Raw genomic sequence first — 25,186 nt, 5'->3', positions numbered from 1 at the left:
GACCTGCCTGGTCAACCTGGTGAAACCCCGTCTCTACTAAAAAATACAAAAATTAGCCGGGCTTGGTGGCACATGCTTGTAATCCCAGCTACTCGGGAGGCTGAGGCAGGAGAATCTCTTGAACCCGGGGGGCGGAGGTTGCAGTAAGCCGAGATCGCACCACTGCACACCAGCCTGGGCGACAGACCAAGACACTGTCTCAAAAAAATAAAAATAATAAAATTTTAAAAGTGAGTTAGGCAAAGAAAATATCAAGCGGACAAGGCCTCAAGGGATAAGGGTCATGGACATAGCTTTAATTATCTTTGCCTGACGCCCAATACCTGAAAATTAAGATGTTCATGCAAGATAAAGAGGTAATTTTTCTCCTTCTCCCAGTCGTCACCCGTAGCATCCGGTTAAGAGGCTCTCCACCTCGCTCATTTTGGTCTAACTGGATTTACACAAACTCACTGTGCACGTGCCCGGGGCGGGCAAACCCGGAAAGAACGCCGAGTCCCGCGGGATCCAGGAGGAGCCAACTGCGCCGGAGGAGGGGTTTCGGCTGACACGTCGGGATTGGCGGCTGCAGCCAGGGGTCCTCCGACGCTGGGCTTGCGTGAGCGGCGCTCTGCCGGGTGGGGCCGGAGCTGCGGGGAGGGAGTTGGCGCCTAGCGCGCAGCTCCATCCCCGCCTCTGCAGTGGACTCGGCCGCAGAATCGGGGTCCCGGGCTCCTGGAACTTGTCCCGCCCAGGCCGCGGCGAGGAGGTCACTCCAGCCGGTGGGACCCGGGCCGGGGGGCGGGTGACTGGAACCGGGGGAGGCGGGAAGGAGGAGGGGATCGGGCCCAAGGGACACGAGGTGGGTCGCGGGACCCCGATATCTCGGGACAGGGCCGAGATATCTGGGCCGCTCCCGGCCCAGCCGCCCCCTTCGACACATACTCGGTGCATAGACAATGGGGGTGTCCTTTGTCGCTCCTGGCGGGAACCCCGGCCCCACCCCCAACTCCACGCCTCCCATTACCCCCAGATCTCTGGACCGCATTCGTCCCATTCTCGTCCTCATGGTGGACAAGAAACTGGTGGTGGTTTTCGGAGGCACAGGTGAGCCAAACCCCAGACTGGGGCCCTTGCAGAGCCAGGGCGCCTAGCCCTGAAGACCGCCCGTCCTGGGGTCTGCAGGGAGGGGTAAGGTCACTGGGATCCCCGACCCGGGTTGGGGCTGTGGTCGCAGGAACGAGGCCCAAATTGCTTTCCAATTTTTTTTTTTGGACGGAGTTTTGCTCTGTCACCCAGGCTGCAGTGCGATGGCACGATCTCGGCTCATTGCAACCTTTGCCTTCAGGGTTGAAGCGATTCTCCTGTCTCAGCCTCCCGAGTAGCTGGGATTACAAGGGCATGCCACCACGCCCGGCTAATTTTTGTATTTTTAGTAGAGACGGGGTTTCATCATATTGGTCAGGCTGGTCTCAAACTCCTGACCTCAGGTGATGACCCGCCTCGGCCTCCCAAAGTGCAGGTATTACAGGCATGAACCACCACGCCAGACCTGCTTTCCAAATTAAAAAAAAATAAGTTACTTAACTTATTTGAATAGGAGTACTTGAACATGATACCAAAATTAAATCTTCTTCCTAGCCTCCTCTTCCACCTCATCCATCGCTGTTACCAAGTTTCTTGAATATCCTGCCAGAGTAGATAACATGTTATCGTTTTTTCAAATGATAGCATATTATTTCATTCCTATTTTTTCTTATTTATACATATTTAATATCTCTAACAGCTTTATTGAGATATAATTCACGTACTATACAATCTACCTGTTTAAAGTGTGCAACTCACTGGTTTCTAGTGTATTCATAGAATTGTACAACCATCACCACAATCAATTTTAGAAAATTTCCATCACTCCAAAAAGAAACTCTGGCCCAGGTGCAGTGGCTCAACCCTGTAATCCCAGCACTTTAGTTGGACCGAATGGTTAGATCGCTTGAGCTGAGGTGTTTGAGACCAGCCTGAGCAACAGGGCAAAATCTCGTCTCTACAAAAAAATACAAAAATTAGTGGGGCGTGGTGTCATGCACCTATAGCTACCTGGGAGGTTGAGGTGGGAGGATCACCTGAGTCCAGCAGGTCAAGGCTGCAGTGACCTGATTGTGCCACTGCACTCCAGCCTGGGCAACAGAGTGAGACCTGATCTCAAAAAAAAAAAAAAAAAAAGAACTCCATGAACCCGTGAACAGTTACTCCCCATTCTTACTCCTCCCAGCCAACCCCTAGAAAGCTCCAATCTACTTTTGGTTTCTATGGATTTGTCTATTCGGGACATTTCATATGAATAAAATGATAATATATAGCCTTTTCTCTCTGGCTTCTTTAGTTAGCATGTTTTCAAGGTTTGTTCATGTTGTAGTGTGTGTCCGGGCTTTACTCTTTTTTTTTTTTTTTTTGAGACAGAGTCCCGCTCTGTTGCCCAGGCAGCAGTGCAGTGGCGTGATCTCTGCTCACTGCAACTTCTGCCACTCGGGTTCAAGCGATTCTCCTGTCTTACCCTCCTGAGTAGCAGGGACTACAGGCGTGAGCCACCATGCCTGGCTAATTTTTGTATTTTTAGTAGAGATGGGGTTTTGCCATGTGGCCAGGCTGGTCTCAAACTCCTGACCTCAGGTGATCTGCCCACTTCAGCTTCCTAAAGTGCTGGGATTAGAGGCTTGAGCCACCGCGCCCGGCCAACTTTACTTTTTTATTTTTAAGACAGAGTTTCTCTCTTGTTGCCCAGGCTGGAGTGCAATGGTGTGATCTCTGCTCGCTGCAACCTCTGCCTCCCGGGTTCAAGCAATTCTCCTGCCTCAGCCTCCCAAGTAGCTGGGATTACAGGTGTGCACCACCACACCCAGCTAATTTTGTATTTTTTAGTAGAGACGGGGTTTCACCATGTTGGTCAGGCTGGTCTCGAACTCCTGACAGCTTTACTTATTTTTATGGCTGAGTAATATTCCACCGTATGGATAGACCATATTCTGTTTGTCCATTCATCAGTGGATGGATACTTGATTTATTTCCACTTTTTGGCTATTATGAATAATGCTGCCATGGAACATTGGTGTACACTTTTTTCTGAGTCAGGGTCTTGCTCTGTTGCCCAGGCTGGAGTGCAGTGGCTCAATCATCACTCACTACAGCTTTGACTTCCAAGCCTCAAGCAATCCTCCTGCCTCATTCTCCTGAGTAGCTGGGACTTCAGATGAGCGCTAACAGGCCCAGCTGATTTTTTAATTTTTTGTAGAGACTGGGTCTCACCCTGCTGCCCAGGCTGGTCTCAAACTCCTGGCCTCAAGCAAAACCCATGCCCCTTACCCTCCCAAAGTGCTTAGATTACAGGTATGAGCTACTGTGCCCGGCCTCAGTCCTTATTTTTGATGCATTTTTGTGTAAATTGCAGATATGTGTACACCGCCCTTCCATACTAAAGCATGCATAACATTAGCTAGAATTCAGTATTTGTTTATAGATTATTTTTAATTATGAGGTAAAATATACATATAATAAAGAATTTTTTTTTTTTTTTTTTTGGAGACAGGGCCTTACTCTGTTACCCAGGCTGGTGTGCAGTGGTGTGATCACGGCTCACTGCAGCCTCAACCTCCCGGGTTCAGGCTTTCCTCCAGCCTCAGCCTCCCTGGTAGCTGGGACTACAGGCACATGCCACCACGCCCAGCTAATTTTTGTATTTTTTTGTAGAGATATGGTTTCACCATGTTGCCCAGGCTGGTCTCAAACTCCTGGGCTCAAGAGATCTGCGTGCCTCAGCCTCCCAAAGTGTCAGGATTACAGGCATGAGCCCCTGGGCCCAGCTGCAACGGGCAAAATCTTAAGGGTACATCTGACAGATGCGCATGCCTGTGTGACTCAAGCTCCATCGAGATCTGAATAAGTTTTTGTATTCCTTTCTGTTAACTATTTTTCTTTGTCTCGTTTTTGAGCAGATCTGAATATGGTTGTGTATCTGAATATGGCTTTATATTCTACTTCAGGAAGAATTCAAATCCCATCAAGATCTGAATATGGTTTTTTCTTTTGTTTTGAGACAGAGTCTCACTGTGTCACCCAGGTTGGAGTACAGTGGCCCAATCTCGGCTCACTGAAACCTCTGCCACCCTGGTTCAAGCGATTCTCCTGCCTCAGCCTCCCAAGTAGCTGGGATTACAGGCTCCACCATGCCCAGCTAAGTTTTTTTTTTTTTTTTTTGAGACGGAGTCTCGCTCTGTCGTCCAGGCTGGAGTGCAGTGGCGCGATCTCGGCTCACTGCAAGCTCCACCTCCTGGGTTCATGCCATTCTCCTGCCTCAGTCTCCCGAGTAGCTGGGACTACAGGCGCCCACCACCACGCCCGGCTAAGTTTTTGTATTTTTAGTAGAGACAGGGTTTCACCGTGTTAGCCAGGATGGTCTCGATCTCCTGACCTCATGATCCGCCCGCCTCGGCCTCCCAAAGTGCTAGGATTACAGCCACTGCACCCAGCCTGAATATGGTTTTGTATTCTACTTTTTTTACTTTATTACATCACAAATATTTTTACCTTTATTTTTTTGAGACCAAGTTTCGCTCTTGTTGCCCAGGCTGGAGTGCAATGGCGCGATCTTGGCTCACCGCAACCTCTGCCTCCTGGGTTCAAGCGATTCTCCTGCCTCAGCCTCTCGAGTAGCTGGGATTACAGCCATGTGCCACCACGCCTAGCTAATTTTGTATTTTTAGTAGAGACAGTGGTTTCTCCATGTTGGTCGGGCTGTTCTCAAACTCCCAACTTCAGGTGATCTACCCGCCTCAGCCTCTCAAAGTGCTGGGATTACAGGTGTGAGCCACTGCACCAGGCCCTTTTTTTTTTTTTTTTTTTTTTTTTTTGAGAGGGAATCTCACTTTGTCACCCAGGCTGGAGTGCAGTGGCGTGATCTGGGCTCACTGCAACCTCCGCCTCCTGTGTTCAAGCGATTCTCCTGCCTTAGCCTCCTGAGTAGCTGTGACTACAGGCGGGTGCCACCACGCCCGGCTAAGTTTGTATTTTTAGCAGAGACAGGGTTTCACTGTGTTAGCCAGGATGGTCTCGGTCTCCTTACCTGGTGATCCACTCGGCCTGGCCTCCCAAAGTGCTGTGATTACAGGCGTAAGCCACCATGCCTGGCCTTTTTTTTTTTTTTTTAATACAGATTCTCGCTGTGTCACCCAGGCTGTGGTGCAGTGGCGCAATCTCAGCTCACTGCAACCTCCGCCTCCTGGGTTCCAGCAATTCTCGTGCCTCAGCCTCCTGAGTAGCTGGGAGTACAGGCATGTGCCTTCACACCCAGCTAATTTTTGTATTTTTTGATAGAGGCGGGGTTTCACCAAGCCAAGATCGTGCCACTGCACTTCAGCCTGGGTGATAGAGTGAGACTCCATCTCAAAAAAATAAAATAAATAAAATAAAAATACCTGAATGAGAATCGTCGTTGAGAAGGTTTCCTGGATGTTCCTTGCTGTGGTGGAGCACTCCCTTCGGGGTTTCGCCCTTCATTGGGACTTTCAGGTAGGTCTGACCTGAGAGGTCTTTTTGATTCTTTGTAGGTGCCCAGGGTGGCTCCGTGGCCCGCACACTCCTGGAAGATGGGACATTCAAGGTTCGAGTGGTGACCCGAAACCCTAGGAAGAAGGCAGCAAAGGAGCTGAGGCTGCAAGGTGCAGAAGTAGTGCAGGGAGACCAAGATGACCAGGTCAGCATGGAGCTGGCCCTGAATGGGGCTTACGCCACCTTCATCGTGACCAATTACTGGGAGAGCTGCAGCCAGGAGCAGGAGGTCAAGCAGGTGAGGGCAGGCAGGAGCTGCAGGGAGGCCGGGCCGGGCTAGGAGCAGAGCGCCTGGGAGGAGCTCCGACTCTGCAGGGAGGGTGGACCACTGCAGGCCTTTCCCTCTTCTTCATGCCTCTGCCTGCTCTAGGCTGTGAAGCAGGTGGACGCTGTTGCTTTCTCATCCAATTACTTTTTTTTTTTTTTTTTGAGGCCGTCTCAGTCTCAGTGAGCAACCACGCCTGGCCTGTTTGTTTTTTTTTTTTAATCAAAAATGTTAGAAGTTTTTTTTTTAAAGTAATTTCCACTTTTATTTTAGATTCAGGGGTACATGCACAGGTTTGTTACATTGGTATATTGAGTGATGCTGAGGTCTGGGGTGTGACTGGACCTGTCACCCAGGTAGTGGGCACAGTACCCAGTAGGTAGGTTTTCAACCCTTACGTCCCTCCCTCCCGTGGTCCCCAGTGTCTGTTGTTGCCTTCATGTCCACGTGTACCCATCCAAACTTGTTATTAGCCTTGACCCTTTCTTCAATTATGGTCTTACCTAGAAGCCCATTATATAGAGCAGACAAAGACAACTTCTCTGATTAACGCAGATCTTTTTTTTTTTTTTTTTTTGAGACTGAGTCTTGCTCTGTCGCCCAGGCCGGAGCGCAGTGGGGTGATCTCGGCTCACTGCAACCTCTGCCTCCCAGATTCAAGCAATTCTCCTGCCTCAGCCTCCCTAGTAGCTGGGATTATAGGTGTGCACCAGCACACCCAACTAATTTTTGTATTTTTAGTAGAGACGGGGTTTCACCATGTTGGCCAGGCTGGTCTTGAACTCCTGACCTCAGGTGATCTGCCCACCTCAGCCTCCCAAAGTGCTGGGATTACAGGCATAAGCCACATGCCCGGCCCTAAGCAGATCTTATTTCTTTCTTTATTTTGTGAGACCGAGTTTCGCTTTTGTTGCCCAGGCTGGCATGCCATGGCGCAATCTTGGCTCACCGCAACCTCCGCCTCCTGGGTTCAAGTTATTCTCCTGCCTCAGCCTCCCGAATAGCTGAGATTACATGCATGCGTCACCATGCCCTGGTAATGTTTTTGTATTTTTAGTACAGACGGGGTTTCTCCATGTTGGTCAAGCTGGTCTTGAACTCCCGGCCTCAGGTGATCCGCCTGCCTCGGCCTCCCAAAGTGCTGGGACTGCAGGCATGAGCCACTGTGCCCAGCCCAGCAGATCTTATTTCTAATCCTGGTGATTCCCTGTGGGCTTCCTGGTACTGTCATGAAAAAGGACCACAATCCACGTGGCTTAAAACCATAGAAATCAGCTGGGCACAGTGGCTCATGCTTGTAATCCCCGCACTTTGGGAGGCCGAGGCGGGCAGATCACTTGAAGTCAGGAGTTTGAGACCATCCTGGCCAACACAGTGAAACCCTGTCTCTACTAAAAATACAAAAATTAGCTGGGCATGGTGGTGGGCGCCTGTAATCCCAGCTACTCAGGAGGCTGAGGCAGGAGAATTGCTTGAACCCAAGAGGCGGAGGTTGCAGTGAGCCAAGATTGCGCCACTGCACTCCGGCCTGAGCGACAGAGCTAGACTCTGTCTCAAAAACAAAAACAAAAGCCATAGAAATCGATTCTCTGATATTCTAGAAGCTAGAAGTTCAAAATCAAGGTGTCAGCAATGTCACCCTCTCTCCAGAGGCTTGGAGGCCAGGCGTGGTAGTTTATGCTTGTAATCCCAGCACTTTGGGAGGCTGAGGTGGGCAGATCACTTAAGGTCAGGAGTTCAAGACCAGCCTGGCCAACACAGCAAAACCCTGTCTCTACAAAAAATACAAAAATTAGCCAGGCATGGTGGCGGGCGCCTGTAGTCCCAACGACTCAGGAGGATGAGGCAGGAGAATTGCTTGAATCCAGGAAGCGGAGGCTGCAGTGAGCAGAGATCACGCCACTGCACTCCTGCCTGGGTGACAGAGTGAGAGTCCATCTTAAAAAACAAAACAAAACAAGGGGTTTGAGGGAAATCCTTCTTCACCGTTTCTGGCTTCTCATGGCTCCAGGTGTTCCTGGGCTTGTGGCCACAAAGCTCCAATCTCCGCTTCCCTCTTCGCATGGCCTTCTCCAGGTGTTGTCTCTTCTCCCGTCTCTTATCAGTACCCTGGTTACTGGATTTAGCGCCTATCTAGTTAGTGCAGGATGTTCCCATCTCAAGATCCTTCACGTAATTACATCTGCCAAGACCCTTTTTCCGAATAAGGTCACATTCACAGTTTTCAGGAATGAGGATGCGGCGTATCTTTTTGGAGGCCACCATCCGAATCCCTGCATCACCTCATGCAGTAGGTAGTGTTGTCATCTGCATTTTACCAGCGAGGTCAGGATGGTGCCATCACTTCTCTGGGGTCACACTGCTCGTACATGGCAGAGCCTGATTTGAACCTAGGCAGCTGTGGTGCCTCTGTATAGCCTCCCAGGGCTCTCCAAGGAAGATGGCTGAGCTCCATGGGCAGGGTGTTCTCACACCAGCAGAGATGGGATGTGTGCATTCTCCTTTGCGCCTCCATGCAGGCCGTCCCCCTGCAACCGACCTGCCCCCCCCGTCCTATGTTGCACATGGTGGGCCAGAGTCAGTGGCTGGTAGAAGGCTTCCGGGGCTGTGTTAACGGGCGTGGTGTCATGTGTGAACATCATTCCAGGAGAGGGGGCCTCCTCAGGGGTAAGTGGGGTCTAGCTGTTAACCTCGCAGATGGTGGCCGCTCCAGGATTAGAACACTGGGGCTGTGACCAGGGACAGACATCCTTCTTCTGAGCCTTGTGATCTCTCCTTCCCTGCCCTCCAGGGGAAGCTACTCGCTGATCTGGCCAGGCGCCTGGGCCTCCACTATGTAGTCTACAGCGGCCTGGAGAACATCAAGAAGCTGACGGCAGGGAGATTGGCCGCCGCGCACTTTGACGGCAAAGGGGAGGTGGAGGAATATTTCCGGGACATTGGCGTTCCCATGACCAGTGTGCGGCTGCCCTGCTATTTTGAGAACCTCCTCTCCCACTTCTTGCCCCAGAAAGCCCCAGACGGAAAGAGCTACTTGCTGAGTAAGTGCCCTTTCTCGCACACGGTGAGGCAGAGCTCTCGCCCTGTAAAGCCGTTGGTGTAGCAGACCGCGGGCCGCTGTCACGTGGTGCCAGGTTCAAGCCGTGGCTCCCTCACGTTAGGCCCAGGACTGAGCACATCCTATCAGCTTGCGGGGCCTCAGCTTCCTGTTCTGTGAGATGGGCTCTATACCAATGTTCGCAGGGGTGGCAAGATCTACTGAGATGGTGGTGACGCGATATTCGCTTGGTCCGTTGGAAGGCTTTACAGAGAGGACCTAGTGATTGTCAGTTCTCCTTCAAAGATGAGGAGGGCCGGGCGCTGTGGCTTATGCCTGTAATCCCAGCACTTTGGGAGGCTGAGGCGGGGAGACCAGCCTGGCCAACATGGTGAAACCCCATCTCTACTAAAAATACAAAAATTAGCTGGGCGTGGTGCCACCCACCTGTAGTGGCAGCTACTAGGGAGGCTGAGGCAGGGGAATCGCTTGAACCCAGGAGGTGGAGGTTGCAGTGAGCCGAGATTGTGCCACTGCACTCTAGCCTAGGCGACAAGAGCAACACTCCGTCTCAAAACAAACAAAACAAAACAAAACAAAAAAACCAAAGACGAGGAGAGGATTTGGAAAATGAAGTTCAGTTGCAGATTTCACAAACTAGGAAAGCTCTTTCTTCTCAGTGCCCATTGGGGCTATAAACAGGTTAGGTGCACTGGCCCTGGCTGGGAACAAGGCTCACCCAACCTGTGTCCTGCTGGTCACTCAGTGATCAGGGCAGGAGGGGTTGGTGCCTCTGGCTGGCCACTCCTTACCCTCTGCTTGAATGCCAGGTCACCCTCGCATAAGGGCCCAGCCCATGGGAGTCCTGCTCACCTGGCGGGCCGAGTCTGGTGGTAGCAGTAGCCCCTTGGTACCACCATTTATTATAGTTTGCAAAGCTGGCCAGGCGCAGTGGCTTACGCCTGTAATCCCAGCACTCTGGGAAGCCGAGGTGGGCAGACCACCAGGTCAGGAGTTCGAGACCAGCCTGGCCAGCATGGTGTGAAACCCCATCTCTACTAAAAATACAAAAATTAGCCAGCCCGGCGTGGTGGTGCACGCCTGTAATCCCAGCTACTCGGGAGGCTGAGGCAGGAGAATCGCTTGAACCCAGGAGGCAGAGGTTGCAGTGAGCTGAGATCGTGGCACTGCACTCCAGCCTGGGTGACAGAGCGAGACCCCGTCTCAAAAAAAAAAGGCCGGGCACGGTGGCTTACGCCTGTAATCCCAGCACTTTGGGAGGCCGAGGAGGGCAGATCACGAGGTCAGGAGATCGAGACCATCATGGCTAACTTGATGAAACCCCTGTCTCTACTAAAAATACAAAAACTTAGCCGGGTGTGGTGGCAGGCGCCTGTAGTCCCAGCTACTCGGGAGGCTGAGGCAGGAGAATGGTGTGAACCCGGGAGGTGGAGCTTGTGGTGAGCCAAGATTGCGCCACTGCACTCCAGCCTGGGTGACAGAGCGAGACTCCATCTCAAAAAAAAAAAACAAAAACCTGCAGTCAGTGATATCTCCTGCTCCGGTCTCTGCGCTCTGTGCCCTCGAGCTCCCAGGTGATCTGAACAGGAAGCTGCACTGGCCCCCGTCTCTAGGTAAGGAGGATGGGACCCGAGCATTCCACAGGCCACACCCAGACAGTTGCCAGCCTCCCCATCTACAAAACCTCAGCCTGGAAGTTTGCGAGTCATTCATTCATTCAGGATTTATGAAGCATTTATCATGGACGTGCTGCTCTAGGCCAGCCGTTGGTGTCTGGTTAATCAGGATTCCTGGTAAGTGAGTTGGTATTTGGAGTATCTACTCAGAGGTGGACATTCCAGCTTCCAGGAATCTAGGATATGACAGAGTACTTCAGGCTGGTGCCTCCAGATTAGCGGAGACCCTGGGCTCCAGCCACACTCTCTGTAGCAGCTTTCAGAGTCCTTTTCCTTTGTCCCTTCTCTGTCATCCTAGCACTGAGAGAGCTGGGCAGGCCCAGGTTCTTAGCCCCATTCTAGGAATGCAGCCACCCAGGCTCAGAGAGCCTCAACAGCCTGCCCTAGGTGGCAGTACCCAGATTCCATCCCGTTTCCTGACTCAATTCCACTGCTGCCTCTGTGCTACCACAAATAGCAAGACTTGTCTTAGCTATGCCCGAGTGCTGGAGTGTGCAGCTGACTGCTGGGAAGAACCAGCTTGGACCCTTTGGAGAGGGGCTCTGTCCCTGCCCCTGTCTGCCCTCGGGACATATACCAGCTCACGTCTGTGCCCCACAGGCTTGCCCACAGGTGACGTTCCCATGGATGGCATGTCCGTGTCTGACCTGGGTCCTGTGGTGCTCAGCCTTTTGAAGATGCCAGAAAAATACGTCGGCCAGAACATCGGGCTGAGCACTTGCAGGCACACGGCCGAGGAGTACGCTGCCCTGCTCACCAAGCACACCCGCAAGGTCGTGCACGATGCCAAGGTGGGCCTCCCGCCCCAGGTGACTCAGGCATCCTTGTCAGGGCTTTCTAGCTCCCATAGGGAGGGTGTGTCCAGGGCTGCCCACACCTCTGGGCAGTACATCTAAATTCATTCGTTCATCGTCAACGTTTATTTTCTGCTGTTCCAGGAGCTAACTGGCCACAGAGTGAAATTTCTGGCTTAGATGTTTTGACCAAATAGAGAGAAAAGCTTCCAGGAGGAGAGGGCCATAGGAGCCAAGGCAAGGAGGGGTGAAAATGCAGGCCCTGCCGGGCTCCTCTGTGGGAGGGGATTTGAAGAGAAAAGAGTCTGGAAAGATAGACCTGACCCCTCCCCTGTGGTAGGGGATTTAAAGGGAAAGAGGCTAGAAAGATAGGCCCGACCCTTGCCCCCAGTGGCCTGGCTGGGTGGGCAGGAGGCCTACTGGACAGACTCTTGGGTACCTGGTTTCTAATGTTTGTCATTACCATTAGGAAAGTAAGACATACTCATTAAAGAATCTGGGAGGCTGGGTGCAGTGTCTCACGCCTGTAATCCCAGCACTTTGGGAGGCCGAGGCAGGTGGATCACCTGAGGTCAGGAGTTTGAGACCAGCCTGGCCAACAGGGTGAAACCCTGTCTCTACTAAAAATAAACAAATTAGCCGGGTGTGGTGGCAGGCACCTGTAATCCCAGCTACTTGGGAGGCTGAGGCAAGAGAATCGCTTGAACTCAGGAGGCAGAGTTTGCAGCGAGCCGAGATGCCACTGCACTCCAGACTGGGTGACAGAGTGAGACTCCAACTCCAAAAAAAAAAAAAAAAAAAAAAAAAAGAATCTGGGAAACACTGGAGTCCTTAAAAGACGAAAGTTGGGTCAGGTGCGGTAGCTCACACCTGTAATCCTAGCACTTTGGGAGGCTGAGGCGGGCAATTACAAGGTCAGGAGATCGAGACCATCCTGACTAACACGGTGAAACCCCGTCTCTACTAAAAATACAAAAAATTAGCCCGGCGTGGTGGGCCTAACTCCTGGGCTCAAGCGATCCTCCCACCTCCACCTCCCAAAGTGCTGGGATGACAGGTGTGAGCCACCGTGTCTGGTCAAGCTTTGGTTTTTGAGAAAGAAAGTGATGCAGGCAGGTCTCTGATTTGGAAGGGACTGAGATATTTTCGTCTCATGATCTGAAAATAATAGTCTTTTTATTTATTCATTTTTGAGACAGGGTCTCACTCTTGTTGCCCAGGCTGGAGTACAGTGGGGTGATCTCAGCTCACTGCAACCTCCACCTCCTGGTTTCAAGCGATTCTCCTGTCTCAGCCTCCTAAGTAGCTGGGATTACACGCACCTACCACCAGGCCGGCTAATTTTTGTATTTTTGAAAGAGACGGGGTTTTATCGTGTTGGCCACGCTGGTCTCGAACTCCTGGCCTCAAGAGATTTGCCTGCCTCAGCCTCCCAAAGTGCAGGGATTACGGGCATGAGCCACAGCATCTGGCCAAGAACAATCTTTAAACTGATCTAGAATGTCAGGCAGCTCAGGAGAGCAGCAGTTTCTGAACTTTCGGCTCTTAGAAGTTTTCAGATGACCTTGTACGGAGAACCTGGGTCAGGGACCGAGACAATAGTGGCTCTGGGTGTAGCAGGTCGGGAGACCCCAGCCCATCCGGCCTCCCTGCCCCGCCACCTCCCGGGGCACTGGAGGACGCCGGCCACGACAGGCTCCTCTGCTTCCAGATGACTCCTGAGGACTACGAAAAGCTTGGCTTTCCCGGTGCCCGGGACCTGGCCAACATGTTCCGTTTCTATGCCCTGAGACCCGACCGTGACATCGAGCTGACCCTGAGACTCAACCCCAAGGCCCTGACGCTGGACCAGTGGCTGGAACAGCACAAAGGGGACTTCACCCTGCTGTGACCTGCCCGCCTCGCGGCCCCTTGTGGGGGTCGGGGGCACCAGAGGGGCAGAGGCACCAACATCTGAATAAAGCCATTGTTCTCCCAGATGGCTTCCAGGAGAAGAGGACTCTGCTTCCAGGACTTGGGTTGGGGTGGTAGTTGTGTACCAACACAACAGTAAGTGGTTGGGGGGGGGTCCGGGGCTGTACCAACACAGCAGTAAGTTGGAGGCGGGGGGTCCAGGGCTGTACCAACACAACAGTAAGTGAGGGGATCCGGGGCTGTACCAACACAGCAGTAAGGGGGGGTCCAGGGTTGTACCATCACAGCAGTAAGGGGGGGCTGCAGGGCTGTACCAACACAGCAGTAAGGGAGGGTCCAGGGCTGAAGGGATCACTTGGTGACTGGGACGAGTGACCTAAACGTGTTTAGTCAGACAGGTGTGAAGTGGCCTGTTCTGACCTCAGCTAGCAGAACAGCTCTGACCAGCAGCCTCTGTTCCCACATTTGAAATTCATTCACAGACGGGGACATAGCACAGGACACAGAGGAGCCCCAGGAGCCGAGCTTCTGACACACCCCTTTCATCTCCAGAGCTAGTGAGGCCATCTGCACATGTGAACTGGAGACAGGCTCTGCAGGGAGGCGGGGGAGATATGGGCTTCTCCCTTTCTCTCCTCATCCTTGTCCTGGAAGGAGCCGGCCTTGGGGTACCATCCTGGACACAGGTGAACTTAAAACAGGTTGGAAAAAGGAAAATCGGATGTGGCAGAGCTGTGGTCCACAACGCACAGTAATTGGACACTGCTGGGAAGCAAAACTGAAGGAGAAACAACCCACCTTGCTTGCTGGGGTGGGTCACAGAGAAGAGGGTCAGAGGCCGAGAGACCAGTTATTTGCCTGAGAGTTTGTGGTCCATGGCAGCTCCGATTTTTTTTTTTTTTTTTTTTTGAGACGGAGTCTCCCTCTGTCACCCAGGCTGGGGTGCAGTGGCACGATCCCAGCTCACTGCAGCCTCCACCTCCTGGGTTCAAGTGATTCTCCTGCCTCAGCCTCCCGAGTAGCTGGGATTACAAGCATGCACCATCACGTCCAGCTAATTTTTGTATTTTTAGTAGAGACGGGGTTTCACCATATTGTCCAGGATGGTCTCGATCTCTTGACCATCCTGGCGGGCGTGATCCGCCCGCCTCGGCCTTCCAAAGTGTTGGGATTACAGGCATAAGCCACCGCGCCTGGCCAATTTTTTTTTTTTTTTTTTTTTTTTTTTAAAGAGTCAAGGTCTCGCTCTGTTGCCCAGGCTGGAGTGCAGTGGCACAGTCATAGCTCACTGCAGCCTTCACCTCCTAGGCTTAAGTGATCCTTCCACCTCAACCTCCTGAGTAGCTGGGATTACCCTACAGGTATGAGCCACTGAGCCCAGCAGTTCTGTGAATTTCAATTCAACACATTTAGGTTTGTGTGACTACCATCACAGTTTTTATTTTTTTACTTCCCCACCCTGGCTCTGGCACCCCCAGGCACAAAAATTCATTCTATCCATTGACTGAAGCATTTCTTTGACAATTTACCAGTATGCTGGGCCCTAAATACAATGTAGCAAAAAAAAGTTATGCTGCCTGCCTTGAGGAGCTTATATTTAGTGGGAGAGCCTGATAGAAACACACAATAAATAGTTATGTATCTACGCCTGTAATTCCGGCACTTTGGGAGGCTGAGGTGGAGGATGGCTTGAGTTCAGGAGTTCGAGACCAGCCTGGGCAACACAGCAAGACCCCATCTCTACCTGAAAAAAAGAAATACAAAGGAAACTAGGGCCAGGCGTGGTGGCTCATGCCTGTAATCCCAGCACTTTGGGAGGCCAAGGCAGGTGGATCAGTTGAGGTTGGGAATTCGAAACCAACTTGGTCAACATGGCAAAACCCTGTCTCTACCAAAAAATACAAAAATTAGCTGGGCGTGGTGGCATGTGCCGGCAGCTACTCGGGAGGCTGAGGCAGGAGAATCAGCTGAACCCAGGAGGTGGAGGTTGTGGTGAGCCGAGATTGTACCACTGCACTCCAGCCTGGGCGACAGAGGGAGACCCTGCCTCAAAAACAAAAAAACAGAAGAAATGGTGGCAGGCGTGGTGGCATGTGCCTGTACTCCCAGCTACTCAGGAAGCTGTGGTGGGAGGATCACTTGAGCCCAGGAGGTCAAGGCTGTGGTGAGCTGTGATTGCACCACCACAAGCCAGCCAGGGCAACAGAGTGAAAGCCTGTCTCAAAAACAAAACAAAACCCAAAAAACAAATTGACCTAAGGGCTGCAAAAAACAAAACAGGAAGGATAAATAAATGGGGACAGGAGCAGCATCGGGGGAGGTGACCAGTAAGCTAAGGTCTGTGGATCATGCCCTTGGCCATATAACTATGGACCCACTTCGCCTTTTATGTTCCCCCCTGGCCCATTTGTGACCCTTGGAGAGTCATGAGAAATAAGCAGAACTTCTAGTTAAAAGATAAGACCTGCACAGTATTTATTAACAAGCAAGAGTGTGAAACAAGCCTCTTCCAGGAGCCGTGCAGCTGCCATCCTCCACATCAGAGCCGGCTCTGCAGTGCTACAAACAGAGGGGCAGGGGCAGCTGGAGGCCTGTGGGCCTGGAGAGAATTCTTGCACACTGTTTGGTTGACAGGGAAGGAAACAAAGGCCAGTCCACCAGAACCCAAAGGACTATGAGTGAGGAGGGGGCTCAGGTTGGAAACAACCCAGTCCCAGGCCTGAGGTGGGAATGGGGCTGAGGACCAATGCCTGAGAGCTGGCCTTGTCGACCCTCCTAATGTTTTTTTTGAGATGGAGTCTCACCCTGTCACCCAGGCTGGAATCCAGTGGCGCAATCCTGGCTCACTGCAACCTCCACCTCCAGGGTTCAAGCGGATCTCCTGCCTCAGCCTGCCGAGTAGCTCGGATTACAGACGCCCACCACCAAGTCTGGCTAATTTTTGTATTTTTAGTAGAGACAGGGTTTCACCATGTTGGCTAGGCTGGTCTTGAACTCGTGACCTCATGATCCGCCCACCTTGGCCTCCCAAAGTGCTGGGATTACAGGTGTGAGCCACCACGCCCGGCCCACCCTCCTAATGTTTAAGCAAGTGCCAAGCATGTACCTCCCACAGGCTCACAGGCCTAGAAATACTTTATTTTCTTGAGACATGGTCTGGCTTTGTCACCTAGACTGGAGTGGAGTTGCATGATCACAGCTCACTGGAGCCTTGAACTCCTCAGCTCAAGCAATCCTGCCACCTCAAGATTTCTAAGTAGCTGGGACTACAGGTGCCAAGCCACCACTCCCAGCTAATTTTTAAAAATTTTTTTGTAGAGATGGGGGTCTCACTCTCTCGCTCCTGGGCTCACACAATCCTCCCTCCTTGGCCTCCTAAAGTGTTCAGATTACAGGCGTGAGCCACCATGCCTGGCCCTTTTCTTATATTTTTAAATACATACTCCTACTCAGAAGCTATAAAGAAGTCTGGTAACAAATACATCAGGAGCACAAGTGGAAATAAACCAAACCCAGGCCCAGAAAGAGCACTGAATTCTACAGCTGTTGCACGGCCACCTTTTTTTTTTTTTTTTGAGATGAAGTCTCGTGCTGTCGCCCAGGCCGGAGTGCAATGGCATGATCTCCAATCACTGCAACCTCCACCTCCTGAGTTCAAGTGATTCTCCTGTCTCAGCCTCCTGAGAAGTTTGGATAACATGCATGTGCCACCACGCCTGGCTAATTTTTTTGTATTTTTATAGAGACGGGGTTTCACCATGTTGGCCAGGCTGGTCTTGAACTCCTAACCTCAGGTGATCCACCCGCCTCAGCCTCCCAAAGTGCTGGGATTATAGGTGTGAGCCACCTCGCCTGGTCATGCACAGCCACCTCTAATCCCTTGAGGGAAGGATGCTTCAACACAACAATGGTTTCTGTTTAGCAAGAAAATCCACCTTTCTCTTCCAAAGTCTTTCTCTAGACTTCTGCTTTGAAGCAACAGGACATGAATGAGACTCAGGGCGACTGTTCCAGGAATAAGCCCAAGCTTTCACAAGAGACCCGGTCTAGCTCCCCACTGCTGTATCCCCAGGAACTAGAATAGGGCCTGGTCCATACTGAGCATCCACAGTAGGCAGGCAATCAGTATTTCATTGATGAAAATACTGGGAAGTATCTGAGATGAGCAGAATGTCACTGCTGAGCCTCTCCTGTCTGTCAGCTCTTTCCCGAGTCTCTTCTCCACCTGACCCAGCAAATAGACTCTCATCTCACCCTGCTCAGCCCAGAGTGCCAGAGTGGACTGAGCTGTGTATCAGGGCCCCTCTAGCCACACCAGGCATAGAGCTTGGCTGGGAACCCAGAGTAGCCAAACTATAATACATAAAAATTTTGGTCAGGCATGGTGGCTCACACCTGTAATCCCAGCACTTTGGGAGGCCGAGGTGGGCGGATCACCTGAGGTCAGGAGTTCAAGACCAGCCTGGCCAACATGGTGAAACCCCCCATCTCTACTAAAAATACAAAAATTAGCCAAGCGTGGTGGCATGCACCTGTAGTCCCAGCTACTCAGAAGCCTGAGACAGGAGAATCGCTTGAACCCAGGAGGCAGAGGTTGCAGTGAGCAGAGATGGTATCACTTCACTCCAGTATGGGCGACACAGTGAGACGCCATTTAAAAAAAATAAATAAATAAAATTGAATGTAAAAGATGCAAAGACTGGAAAGAATGAAGGGAAACAATCCAATGAGGGAGACTGAAATGCAGGGACCCAGGGACATTGGCCAGCTCTCACAGCATGGGCTCCCAAGAAAAAAGTCACATCCAGATTCTAGAACATTCACTCACAGGGGACTGTTGTGTCATGGCAAGCACCCTGCTCTGGAATCCAAGTGAGGGTCAGCACTGTCGGCACCCCAGACCCATCTGCCTCTATGTGCTCTGGGTGGCTGTGAGCACAGGATGAGGCCAGCCAAGTCTCCTGTAACCCCCATAAGCCACCTGCAGAGGCTGTCTGAATTCTTTCAAAGAAGAAATGACCACAATTTAGGTTTGAAATATCTTTTTGCAATAGATAATCTTATTTACATTAATACAGAATCATTTTACATTCCTAAATCAGACACTAATAGATGCTTTATTTTAGTGAATTATAAAGGAAAACAAAAAGGAAACTGTTGAGAAGTGTTCTTCATTAACCTGTCTAACGACAGCCCGAGGATCCTGAAACACATGGAAACTGCGACATGCTACCAGCAGAGGCTGGGGAATGGGGGTTCTGCTCTCACTGAATGGTGGGGAACCTTCAACTGCTTAGCCTGTGCTTTCCTTTTCTGAATCAACATTTACAAAGGAAAAAACAATGATTAGCACTGAATAATTTAAACACACTTCAGAAAATAGATGTCAACAGTGTAAGTGGGAGAACCAAGCCCCTGACTAGCAACAGTGGCAGGGCTTCAGTTCCCAAGGCAGCTGAAGTCTGGCCAGCACAGTGCTGCAGTGGGCTGTGGCTCAGCAGAAGGGCAGGAGCCCTCCATGCCTGGCTTACAACAACAGGACTCAACAGTCAGGGACAGGCGGCCATCCTGGATGGGGTGGGAGCAAGGACTGTACATCCTGACAAGGATCACCACCCACACGGTCAGAGCAGAACCCTCAGGGACTCTCTGGGCCTCTACGTGCCTCCCAGGCACCGACTGTGCAGCTGCTTGGTACCCCGGGAATAAAAACTAACTGAGCAGAGCAGCTGATGCCTCGGCAGGGCCCCCCATTAGGGGAGGACGGTGCTGGTGGAGCCTGGGGGCCCCACGCTCCCAGTGAAGACAACCTGTCAGGAAGAACTCATTCTGGAACCTCCCAGAGGTTTGCTGAGAAGGAAATTAATCACTTCGTAACTTGATGCAGCTTAAGGCTTCATTTCTAAGCTGTAAGCATGGCCTTTAACTAAGATATCCACAATATTCAATTCCAAATTAGAGTTTTAGCCCTGCAAGAGTCTAACCATCTCCCTCTGCCTGAGCCAGGGGCCGTCACCTACCAATGGACAGGAAACTGCCACCAGCCTCTGGGGCTGCATCCTACTGCCCGGGCTGTCCACTGTGACCTTTCCGTGGAGAGAGGTGTTGTCCCATGATTTTGCTGTTGCCAAGGCCGTCCAGAGGCTCTGCGGGTGGGAGCTCAGTGCTGCTGTTCTGGAATCCTCCCGTCTCCCAGGTGCCCTGGCCCTTGGAGGGGCTGCTGCTTCCCGGCCTAGTTTCCAGTGGATCTTTTTCCTGAGCCAAAGAGATAGGCTGTTACCTTATACTCAACATTTCAAGGGAACACACCCCTGTGGGGAGCATCTGTTGATCCCTGGAAAGCAGCTGTGCCAAGAGAGGGGCGAGAACCCCACCTGCTGAGATGAGCATAATAAACCAAAGTGGGTCCCAAGATGACACGGCGAGCAAGCGCTACCCCTGGAGCAGCCCCCAGGCTTGCACAGCCCTGCGCTGTCCACGCAGGAGGGCAGCTTCCAAGCAGGCAGGACGTGAGGAGATCTGAGTTCTAGGCCTGGCTCTGCCTGACTCGCCCTCTGTGACCGTGGGCAAGCCGGACCCACCACTGCAGGGGGGCTGTACAACAGCCTCATCATCGCCACCTCCCCAGGAAGAAGACACAGCCAGAGGCTGGCCGCGGCAGCCCAGCCAGTCCTGCACTACAGGCTGATTGCCACGTCATCTATTCCCTAGGCTGAGAGGCCAGCTCCTAGTGGAGCTAGGTTTACCACACCTTGGACTGGCACCTGTTCCAACTCCTGGGGGTGGGGGCACAATATTGGTTAAAGTGGGAGAAAATCAGGATTAGTTCACAGAGGAAAACAAAGGGAAAAAAACCTCCAGGGTTTTCCTACCTCGGCTGGGATATCATGAGGTAAACATTTTCTTAAGTTTGGAAAGGAATCCCTCCTCGTCCTCCCCAGCCTCACGCCTAGCCTTGCTTCCTGCGGAGCTATCCATGGTGCTGCCACCTGGGCACAAACAGCAGAAAGAACTGGCGTCATGGGCCTGCACTTCCACAGTCACATCCCAGGGCCCACCTACCCCCGCCTGGCCACCCAGGGACCCACGTTCAAGAAGCGGCCAAGTGCCACCTCAAGAAGAGTGGGGGCCACTCCTAAGATGGCACAGGATGCCTCACCTGGCAGACGACTGAGGTGAACAGGCCACTCAGAGCCTGAGGGTCTCCCAACTGCTCTTTCAATCATGGACCCACAGCAGGGAAACAAGAAATAGAGACGGACTATGACAGCTGTCTCTATCTGAGCAACAGTGACAAAAACACAGTCAAGTGCCAGGCACCTCCCAGGCCAGGCCATACACTTCCTTACAGGCAAATTTCACAGATGAAAAAACAAAAAAAGGAGGCACAGAGAGGTTACAGGGTTTACCCAAGGCCACAGAGCCAACAAGCGGGAGGGAGGACTGAGTGCGAGCCCATGCAGTCTGACTCCAAAGCTGAGACTCAACCACCATGCTGTTGGCTATAAGAAGGTAAATAATGACTGCCAAGAAAAACCCTACTCTAGACCAACTGGCCAGATTCCATGCTGCTGTGTGCGCAAAGACCCTGCAGAACAGCCCATGTGGGAGTCACGGCCACGCACAATCCTTTGTCACAGGCACTCCATCTCATCCCTCACATCAGCAGTCTATCTCCCTGAGCAAGTTGTCCCCATTTGGAGCACCTAACCTAAATGCTCTCAACCTAGGGAAGCTGTGCTGCAATCTCTTTAGGGCCCAGGCTGACACCATCTAGAGGTACTTTCTCGCACAAACGTGTTACAGATTTGCCAACTACTAGACAAGGAGTGCACACTTTTGTTGTGAGTTAGAATATAGACCTGAACTTGGCATGTTAATTGTAGAGCTCATTTTTAATGTGCTCAGAGACCTAGGCCACGCACAGTGCATAAAAGAGTAAAGGCCTCAGTCTAAGTAAGAAGGTGCCTTCGCTAGTGAAAGGTCCAAAGTTTGGGGCCACAGGTCCCCGGGAAGGGGTGAGGGAGGCTACATAAAACAGAGTGAGACCCAGTCTCAAAAAAGAAAAGGCCGGGCACAGTGGCTCACGCCTGTAATCCCCGCACTTTGGGAGGCCAAGGCAGGCGGATTGCCTGAGCTCAGGAGTTCGAGACCGGCCTCGAACATGGTGAAACCCATCTCTACTAAAATACAAAAAATTAGCCAGGGGCGGCATGCACCTGTAGTCCCAGCTACTCGGGAGGCTGAGGCAGAATTGGTTGAACCCAAGAGGCGGAGTGCGTTGCAGTGAGCCGAGATCACGCCACTGCACTCCGGCCTGGGTGACAGAGTGAGACTCCGTCTCCAAAAAAAGAAAAAAAAAAAAAGAACAACAAGGAGCCATACTGTGTCTCTCACTCAAAAAGTCACACAGTAATTGCAAGCCCCCCCAGTTCCCTCCCTGTTCGCCAGAAGATGGACCTGTTTATCCCTGCAAGTGCTGAGTCTCTAAGCACACCATGGTCTTTCTGGGAGACCGGGGTCAGCTCTTAAGGTTTTCAGCAGCTACATTAAGATACTAAACGCATCAAAAACTATGCTGGTCAGGCACAGTGGCTCATGTCTGTAATTCCAACACTCTGGGAGGCCAAGGTGGGAGGATCACTTGAGTCCAGGAGTTTGAGGCTGCCGTGAGCTATGACTGCACCACTGCACTCCAGGCTGGACCACAGAGCAAGACTCTGCCTCAAATAAATAAATAAATCCCACTGTTGCTTAAGTTCTTAGGACATGAGAATTATATGTCCTGTAATACTGTCATATGTGGATGCAAAACTAACTGTCTCCACAGTATAATGAGAGACTTAACCACACACAGGCAGCAGACTGACATGTGATGGTGTATGCTTAGGGACAGAGTCTTGCCCTGGCACCCAGGCTGGAGTACAGTGTCGCTGTCATGACTCTCCGCAGCCTTGAGTACTAAGGCTCAAGTGATCTTCTCATCTCAGCTTCCCAAGTAGCTGGTGATAGAAGTGCATACTACTTTGCACCTGGCTAGTTTTGAAATTTTTTGTAGAGACAGAGTCTCGCTATATTGCCCAGGCTGGTCTCGAACTCCTGGGTTCAAGTGATCTTCCTGCATTAGCCGCCCAAAGTGCTGGGATTATAGGTGTGAGCCGCTGCATCCGGCCTCATCAAGATCTTTAAAAGGAAGAGCTGACAGTGTCTTGCACACAGGAGAAGACATCCTGGCTGAGTGAGGGAACAGCTGAGTGAGGCTGAGTAATCAGGACAAGGAACCATGAAAGTGACAAAGGATCTCATTGGGTGGCGGAATCAACTTTCAACTTACAGTATCAGAGAGAGGGTCAAAACATCAACTGGTGACCAGTAATACCCAACCTCCAATAGAGTAAGCAACACCCACGACCCCACCCAGGGCCCGGCCGTAGCACACCTCAAGCTACCCTGATGGGCGGGAGGAGGGAAGGACAGCTGTCTATGGAACCAATCTCGCATGTTATGTGATTGTAGGGTTTGAGGAAGGAGAAGCCACAGGTGCACTGATTAGAGTTCCGGGGACTAGCTACTCTATTACCACTTCTATTTTAGTTCAAGAGATACAACAAGAACAAAAGATAGTATACATATACATAGTATATGTACCAAACCATTAAAATAAGTGACATTTGGAACCTGGTTGGGCTACAGAGTTTTGTGGCAGCTGCTTTTTTGTTGTTGTTTTTTTGAGACAGAGTCTCGCTATGTCACCCAGGCTGTAGTGCAGTGGTGCAATCTTGGCTCACTGCACCCTCTGCCTCCTGGATTCAAGCAATTATCCTGCCTCAGCCTCCAGAGTAGCTGGGATTATGGGTGCCCACCACCATGCCCTGCTAGTTTTTGTATTTTTTTTTTTTTTAGTAGAGACAGGGTTTCACCATGTTGGTCAGGCTGGTCTCAAACTCCTGACCTCGTGATCCACCCTCCTCGGCGTCCCAAAGTGCTAGGATTACAGGCGTGAGCCACCGCGCCAGGCCCTTTTTTTTTTTTTTTTTTTTTTTCAGAGAGTCTCACTGTCACCCAAGCTGGAGTGCAGTGGTGTGGTCTTGGCTCACTGCATCCTCTGCCTCCTGGGTTCAAGCGATTCTCCTGCCTCAGCGTCCTGAGTAGCTGAGATTACAGGCATGCACCACCATACCCAGCTAATTTTTGTATTTTTAGTAGGGATGGGGTTTCGCCATGCTGTCCAGGCTGGTCTCAAACTCCTGACTTCAAGTGATCCACCTGCCTCTGCCTCCCAAAGTGCTGGGATTACAGGCAAGAGCCACTGCGCCCGGCCGGCAGCTTTTTTTTAACAGAGGAATTCCAGTCCCCTGGGAGCAACAGGAGCTCAGTGAAATTCCAGGGACTTCCATCCCAGCCCCTGCCCCTGCCCCTGGAGCTCCAAATCCTCCACTTTATTGGAAAATCTGCCCCCAGCTCCAAACACCTGCTACGAATTACCATGCACTAATCTAAGGCTGCTCAAGTTCTGAGAACTCCACCCAGGATCCAAACAAAAACAAAATCATGCAATGAGGAGGAAATACATGCCGCCTGAACCAAGGACCCCTGGGCACAGCCTGCCCTGCCCTGAGCAGGAGTCCCAGGAAAGAGGCCCCAGACCCCATGCGAAGAGGGGCTGCAGCTGGGGTGCCACTGTCTCAGCGCCCACAGCAGGTGTTCTGGTGAAAGATCCCTAACAAAGCCACTCGCTAGCACGATGTCTGAGCTCAGGGTAAATGGTGCATCTGTTCACAGCTAGATAACTCGGAGGGAGTCCTGCTCTAAAGCGGCGGACAGAGTCCTCTGACTGCGGCTCTACTGCTGTGGCTGCTGTTGTTTTAAGACACTCTGAAATCCTGGCAGAGTGTCCCAGGTGGGAAGTGCACAAATCCTTCCAATCCATGCTCTCTCCTTACGCTTTTGCCAGGAGCTCTCAGGGAAGGATTTGTCCGAGGTCACAGGGCAAGTGGCAGAACCAAGAATAGAACTCAGAACACTGGGTCTGAGACACGCAGAGCTGCCTGCAGGAAGTGCCCTGGTGCTCTCACCTCAGCACAGAAACACACACAGAGAGAGGAGGCGAAGCTTGGACTGGGGGCTGCGGCTCCCTGCCCGCTGTCCCCGCCCACAGCCCCCCTCTTTCAACTGCACATTTTAAAGGCTTCATGAAGAACCCGAAGTGGAAACCCCAACATGCTGCCCTGAATTGTCCATACCCTGGGGGGCTCTGAGGCCCCCACGTGTCACCATGTAGTCTTCAGACTCCTTACCAGAGCTGGTGAGGGTGACGCCGTTCACCGTCCCCTCCACATCTGTCTCGTCCTCGGCGTAGCTCAGGATCAGGCTCTGCTGCCGGCTCGTTAGCCTCCTGTGGACCGAGCAGAGTCAGCAGCCAAGGCTTCCGCCGGGAAGCTTTGGAAAGAACTCACAGGCAGCCAGCACCCTCGCAGCACATGGGAAGAGAGGGACCCAACCTTGGCAGGGGCGGACACCCTGAGCCAGTGCAGCCGTGAGAACCTAAGGACCATGCCCTCAAAGCTTCTGTACAGAAAAGCTCCTAAAACACCCTACTAAGTCATTTAAACAAGTGTCACTGTGGCTATGCTAAATACAGTTTACAGGAGGGGAAACAGATTTTACCAGGGTGTATGTGAAGCAAGTAAGAAATTAACTAATTAGGCCAGGCACAGTGGCTCATGCCTGTAATCCCAGCATTTTGGGAGGCCAAGGTGGGCGGATCACAAGGTCAGGAGATAGAGACCATCCTGGCCAACAAGGTGAAACCCCGTTTCTACTGAAAATACAAAAATTAGCTGGGCGTGGCGGCACATGCCTATAGTCCCAGCTACTTGGGAGGCTGAGGCAGGAGAAT

The 25,186-nt window shown here is 51.8% G+C and overlaps 3 protein-coding genes across 13 annotated transcripts in view; 1 reads left to right on the top strand and 2 right to left on the bottom strand.

Moving 5' to 3' along the window:
* The window catches only part of HMOX2 (heme oxygenase 2), a 35,629-nt gene extending 35,122 nt beyond the window's left edge, over positions 1-507 (bottom strand). The window contains exon 1 of the mRNA XM_001168788.7: positions 324-507. The gene's annotated coding sequence lies outside the window, so the exon portion shown is untranslated. The remainder of the gene's footprint in view (positions 1-323) is intronic.
* Positions 476-13,350, top strand: NMRAL1 (NmrA like redox sensor 1). Of its 9 annotated transcripts, none has more exons than XR_010152242.1 (7): positions 510-748; positions 1,013-1,086; positions 5,580-5,818; positions 8,637-8,886; positions 11,180-11,370; positions 11,518-11,610; positions 13,085-13,350. XR_010152242.1 is itself a non-coding variant. In XM_016929332.3 (6 exons), exons 2-6 carry the CDS (start codon positions 1,047-1,049, stop codon positions 13,262-13,264), a joined length of 900 nt encoding a protein of 299 aa, XP_016784821.1. In that variant the 5' UTR covers positions 476-748; positions 1,013-1,046; the 3' UTR covers positions 13,265-13,350. The 9 variants fall into 9 exon arrangements, 7 of the variants coding, with proteins under 7 accessions (XP_016784821.1, XP_063652642.1, XP_063652641.1 ...); XR_002939952.3 differs by having other exon boundaries at positions 520-761; XM_016929332.3 differs by lacking the exon at positions 11,518-11,610 and having other exon boundaries at positions 476-748.
* A 4,962-nt stretch (positions 13,351-18,312) lies between these two features.
* DNAJA3 (DnaJ heat shock protein family (Hsp40) member A3) overlaps positions 18,313-25,186 on the bottom strand; it is a 32,106-nt gene continuing 25,232 nt past the window's right edge. For 2 of the 3 annotated variants that reach the window (XM_009430218.4, XM_009430219.3), the window contains 2 exons: positions 24,585-24,682; positions 18,313-19,542 (listed from right to left, as the gene is read on the bottom strand). In XM_009430218.4, coding sequence (XP_009428493.1) covers positions 19,520-19,542; positions 24,585-24,682 — 121 coding nt within the window. In that variant the 3' untranslated portion in view covers positions 18,313-19,519. Of the gene's footprint in view, positions 19,543-20,159; positions 20,277-24,584; positions 24,683-25,186 lie in introns of all 3 variants that reach the window. The other variant, XM_009430217.4, reaches the window with a different exon arrangement.

The sequence above is a fragment of the Pan troglodytes genome, chromosome 18, assembly GCF_028858775.2.
Source record: "Pan troglodytes isolate AG18354 chromosome 18, NHGRI_mPanTro3-v2.0_pri, whole genome shotgun sequence".
NCBI lineage: Eukaryota > Metazoa > Chordata > Mammalia > Primates > Hominidae > Pan > Pan troglodytes.
The sequence above is the reverse complement of the archived record's forward strand: the minus strand, read 5'-3'. Positions and strand labels throughout refer to the sequence as shown.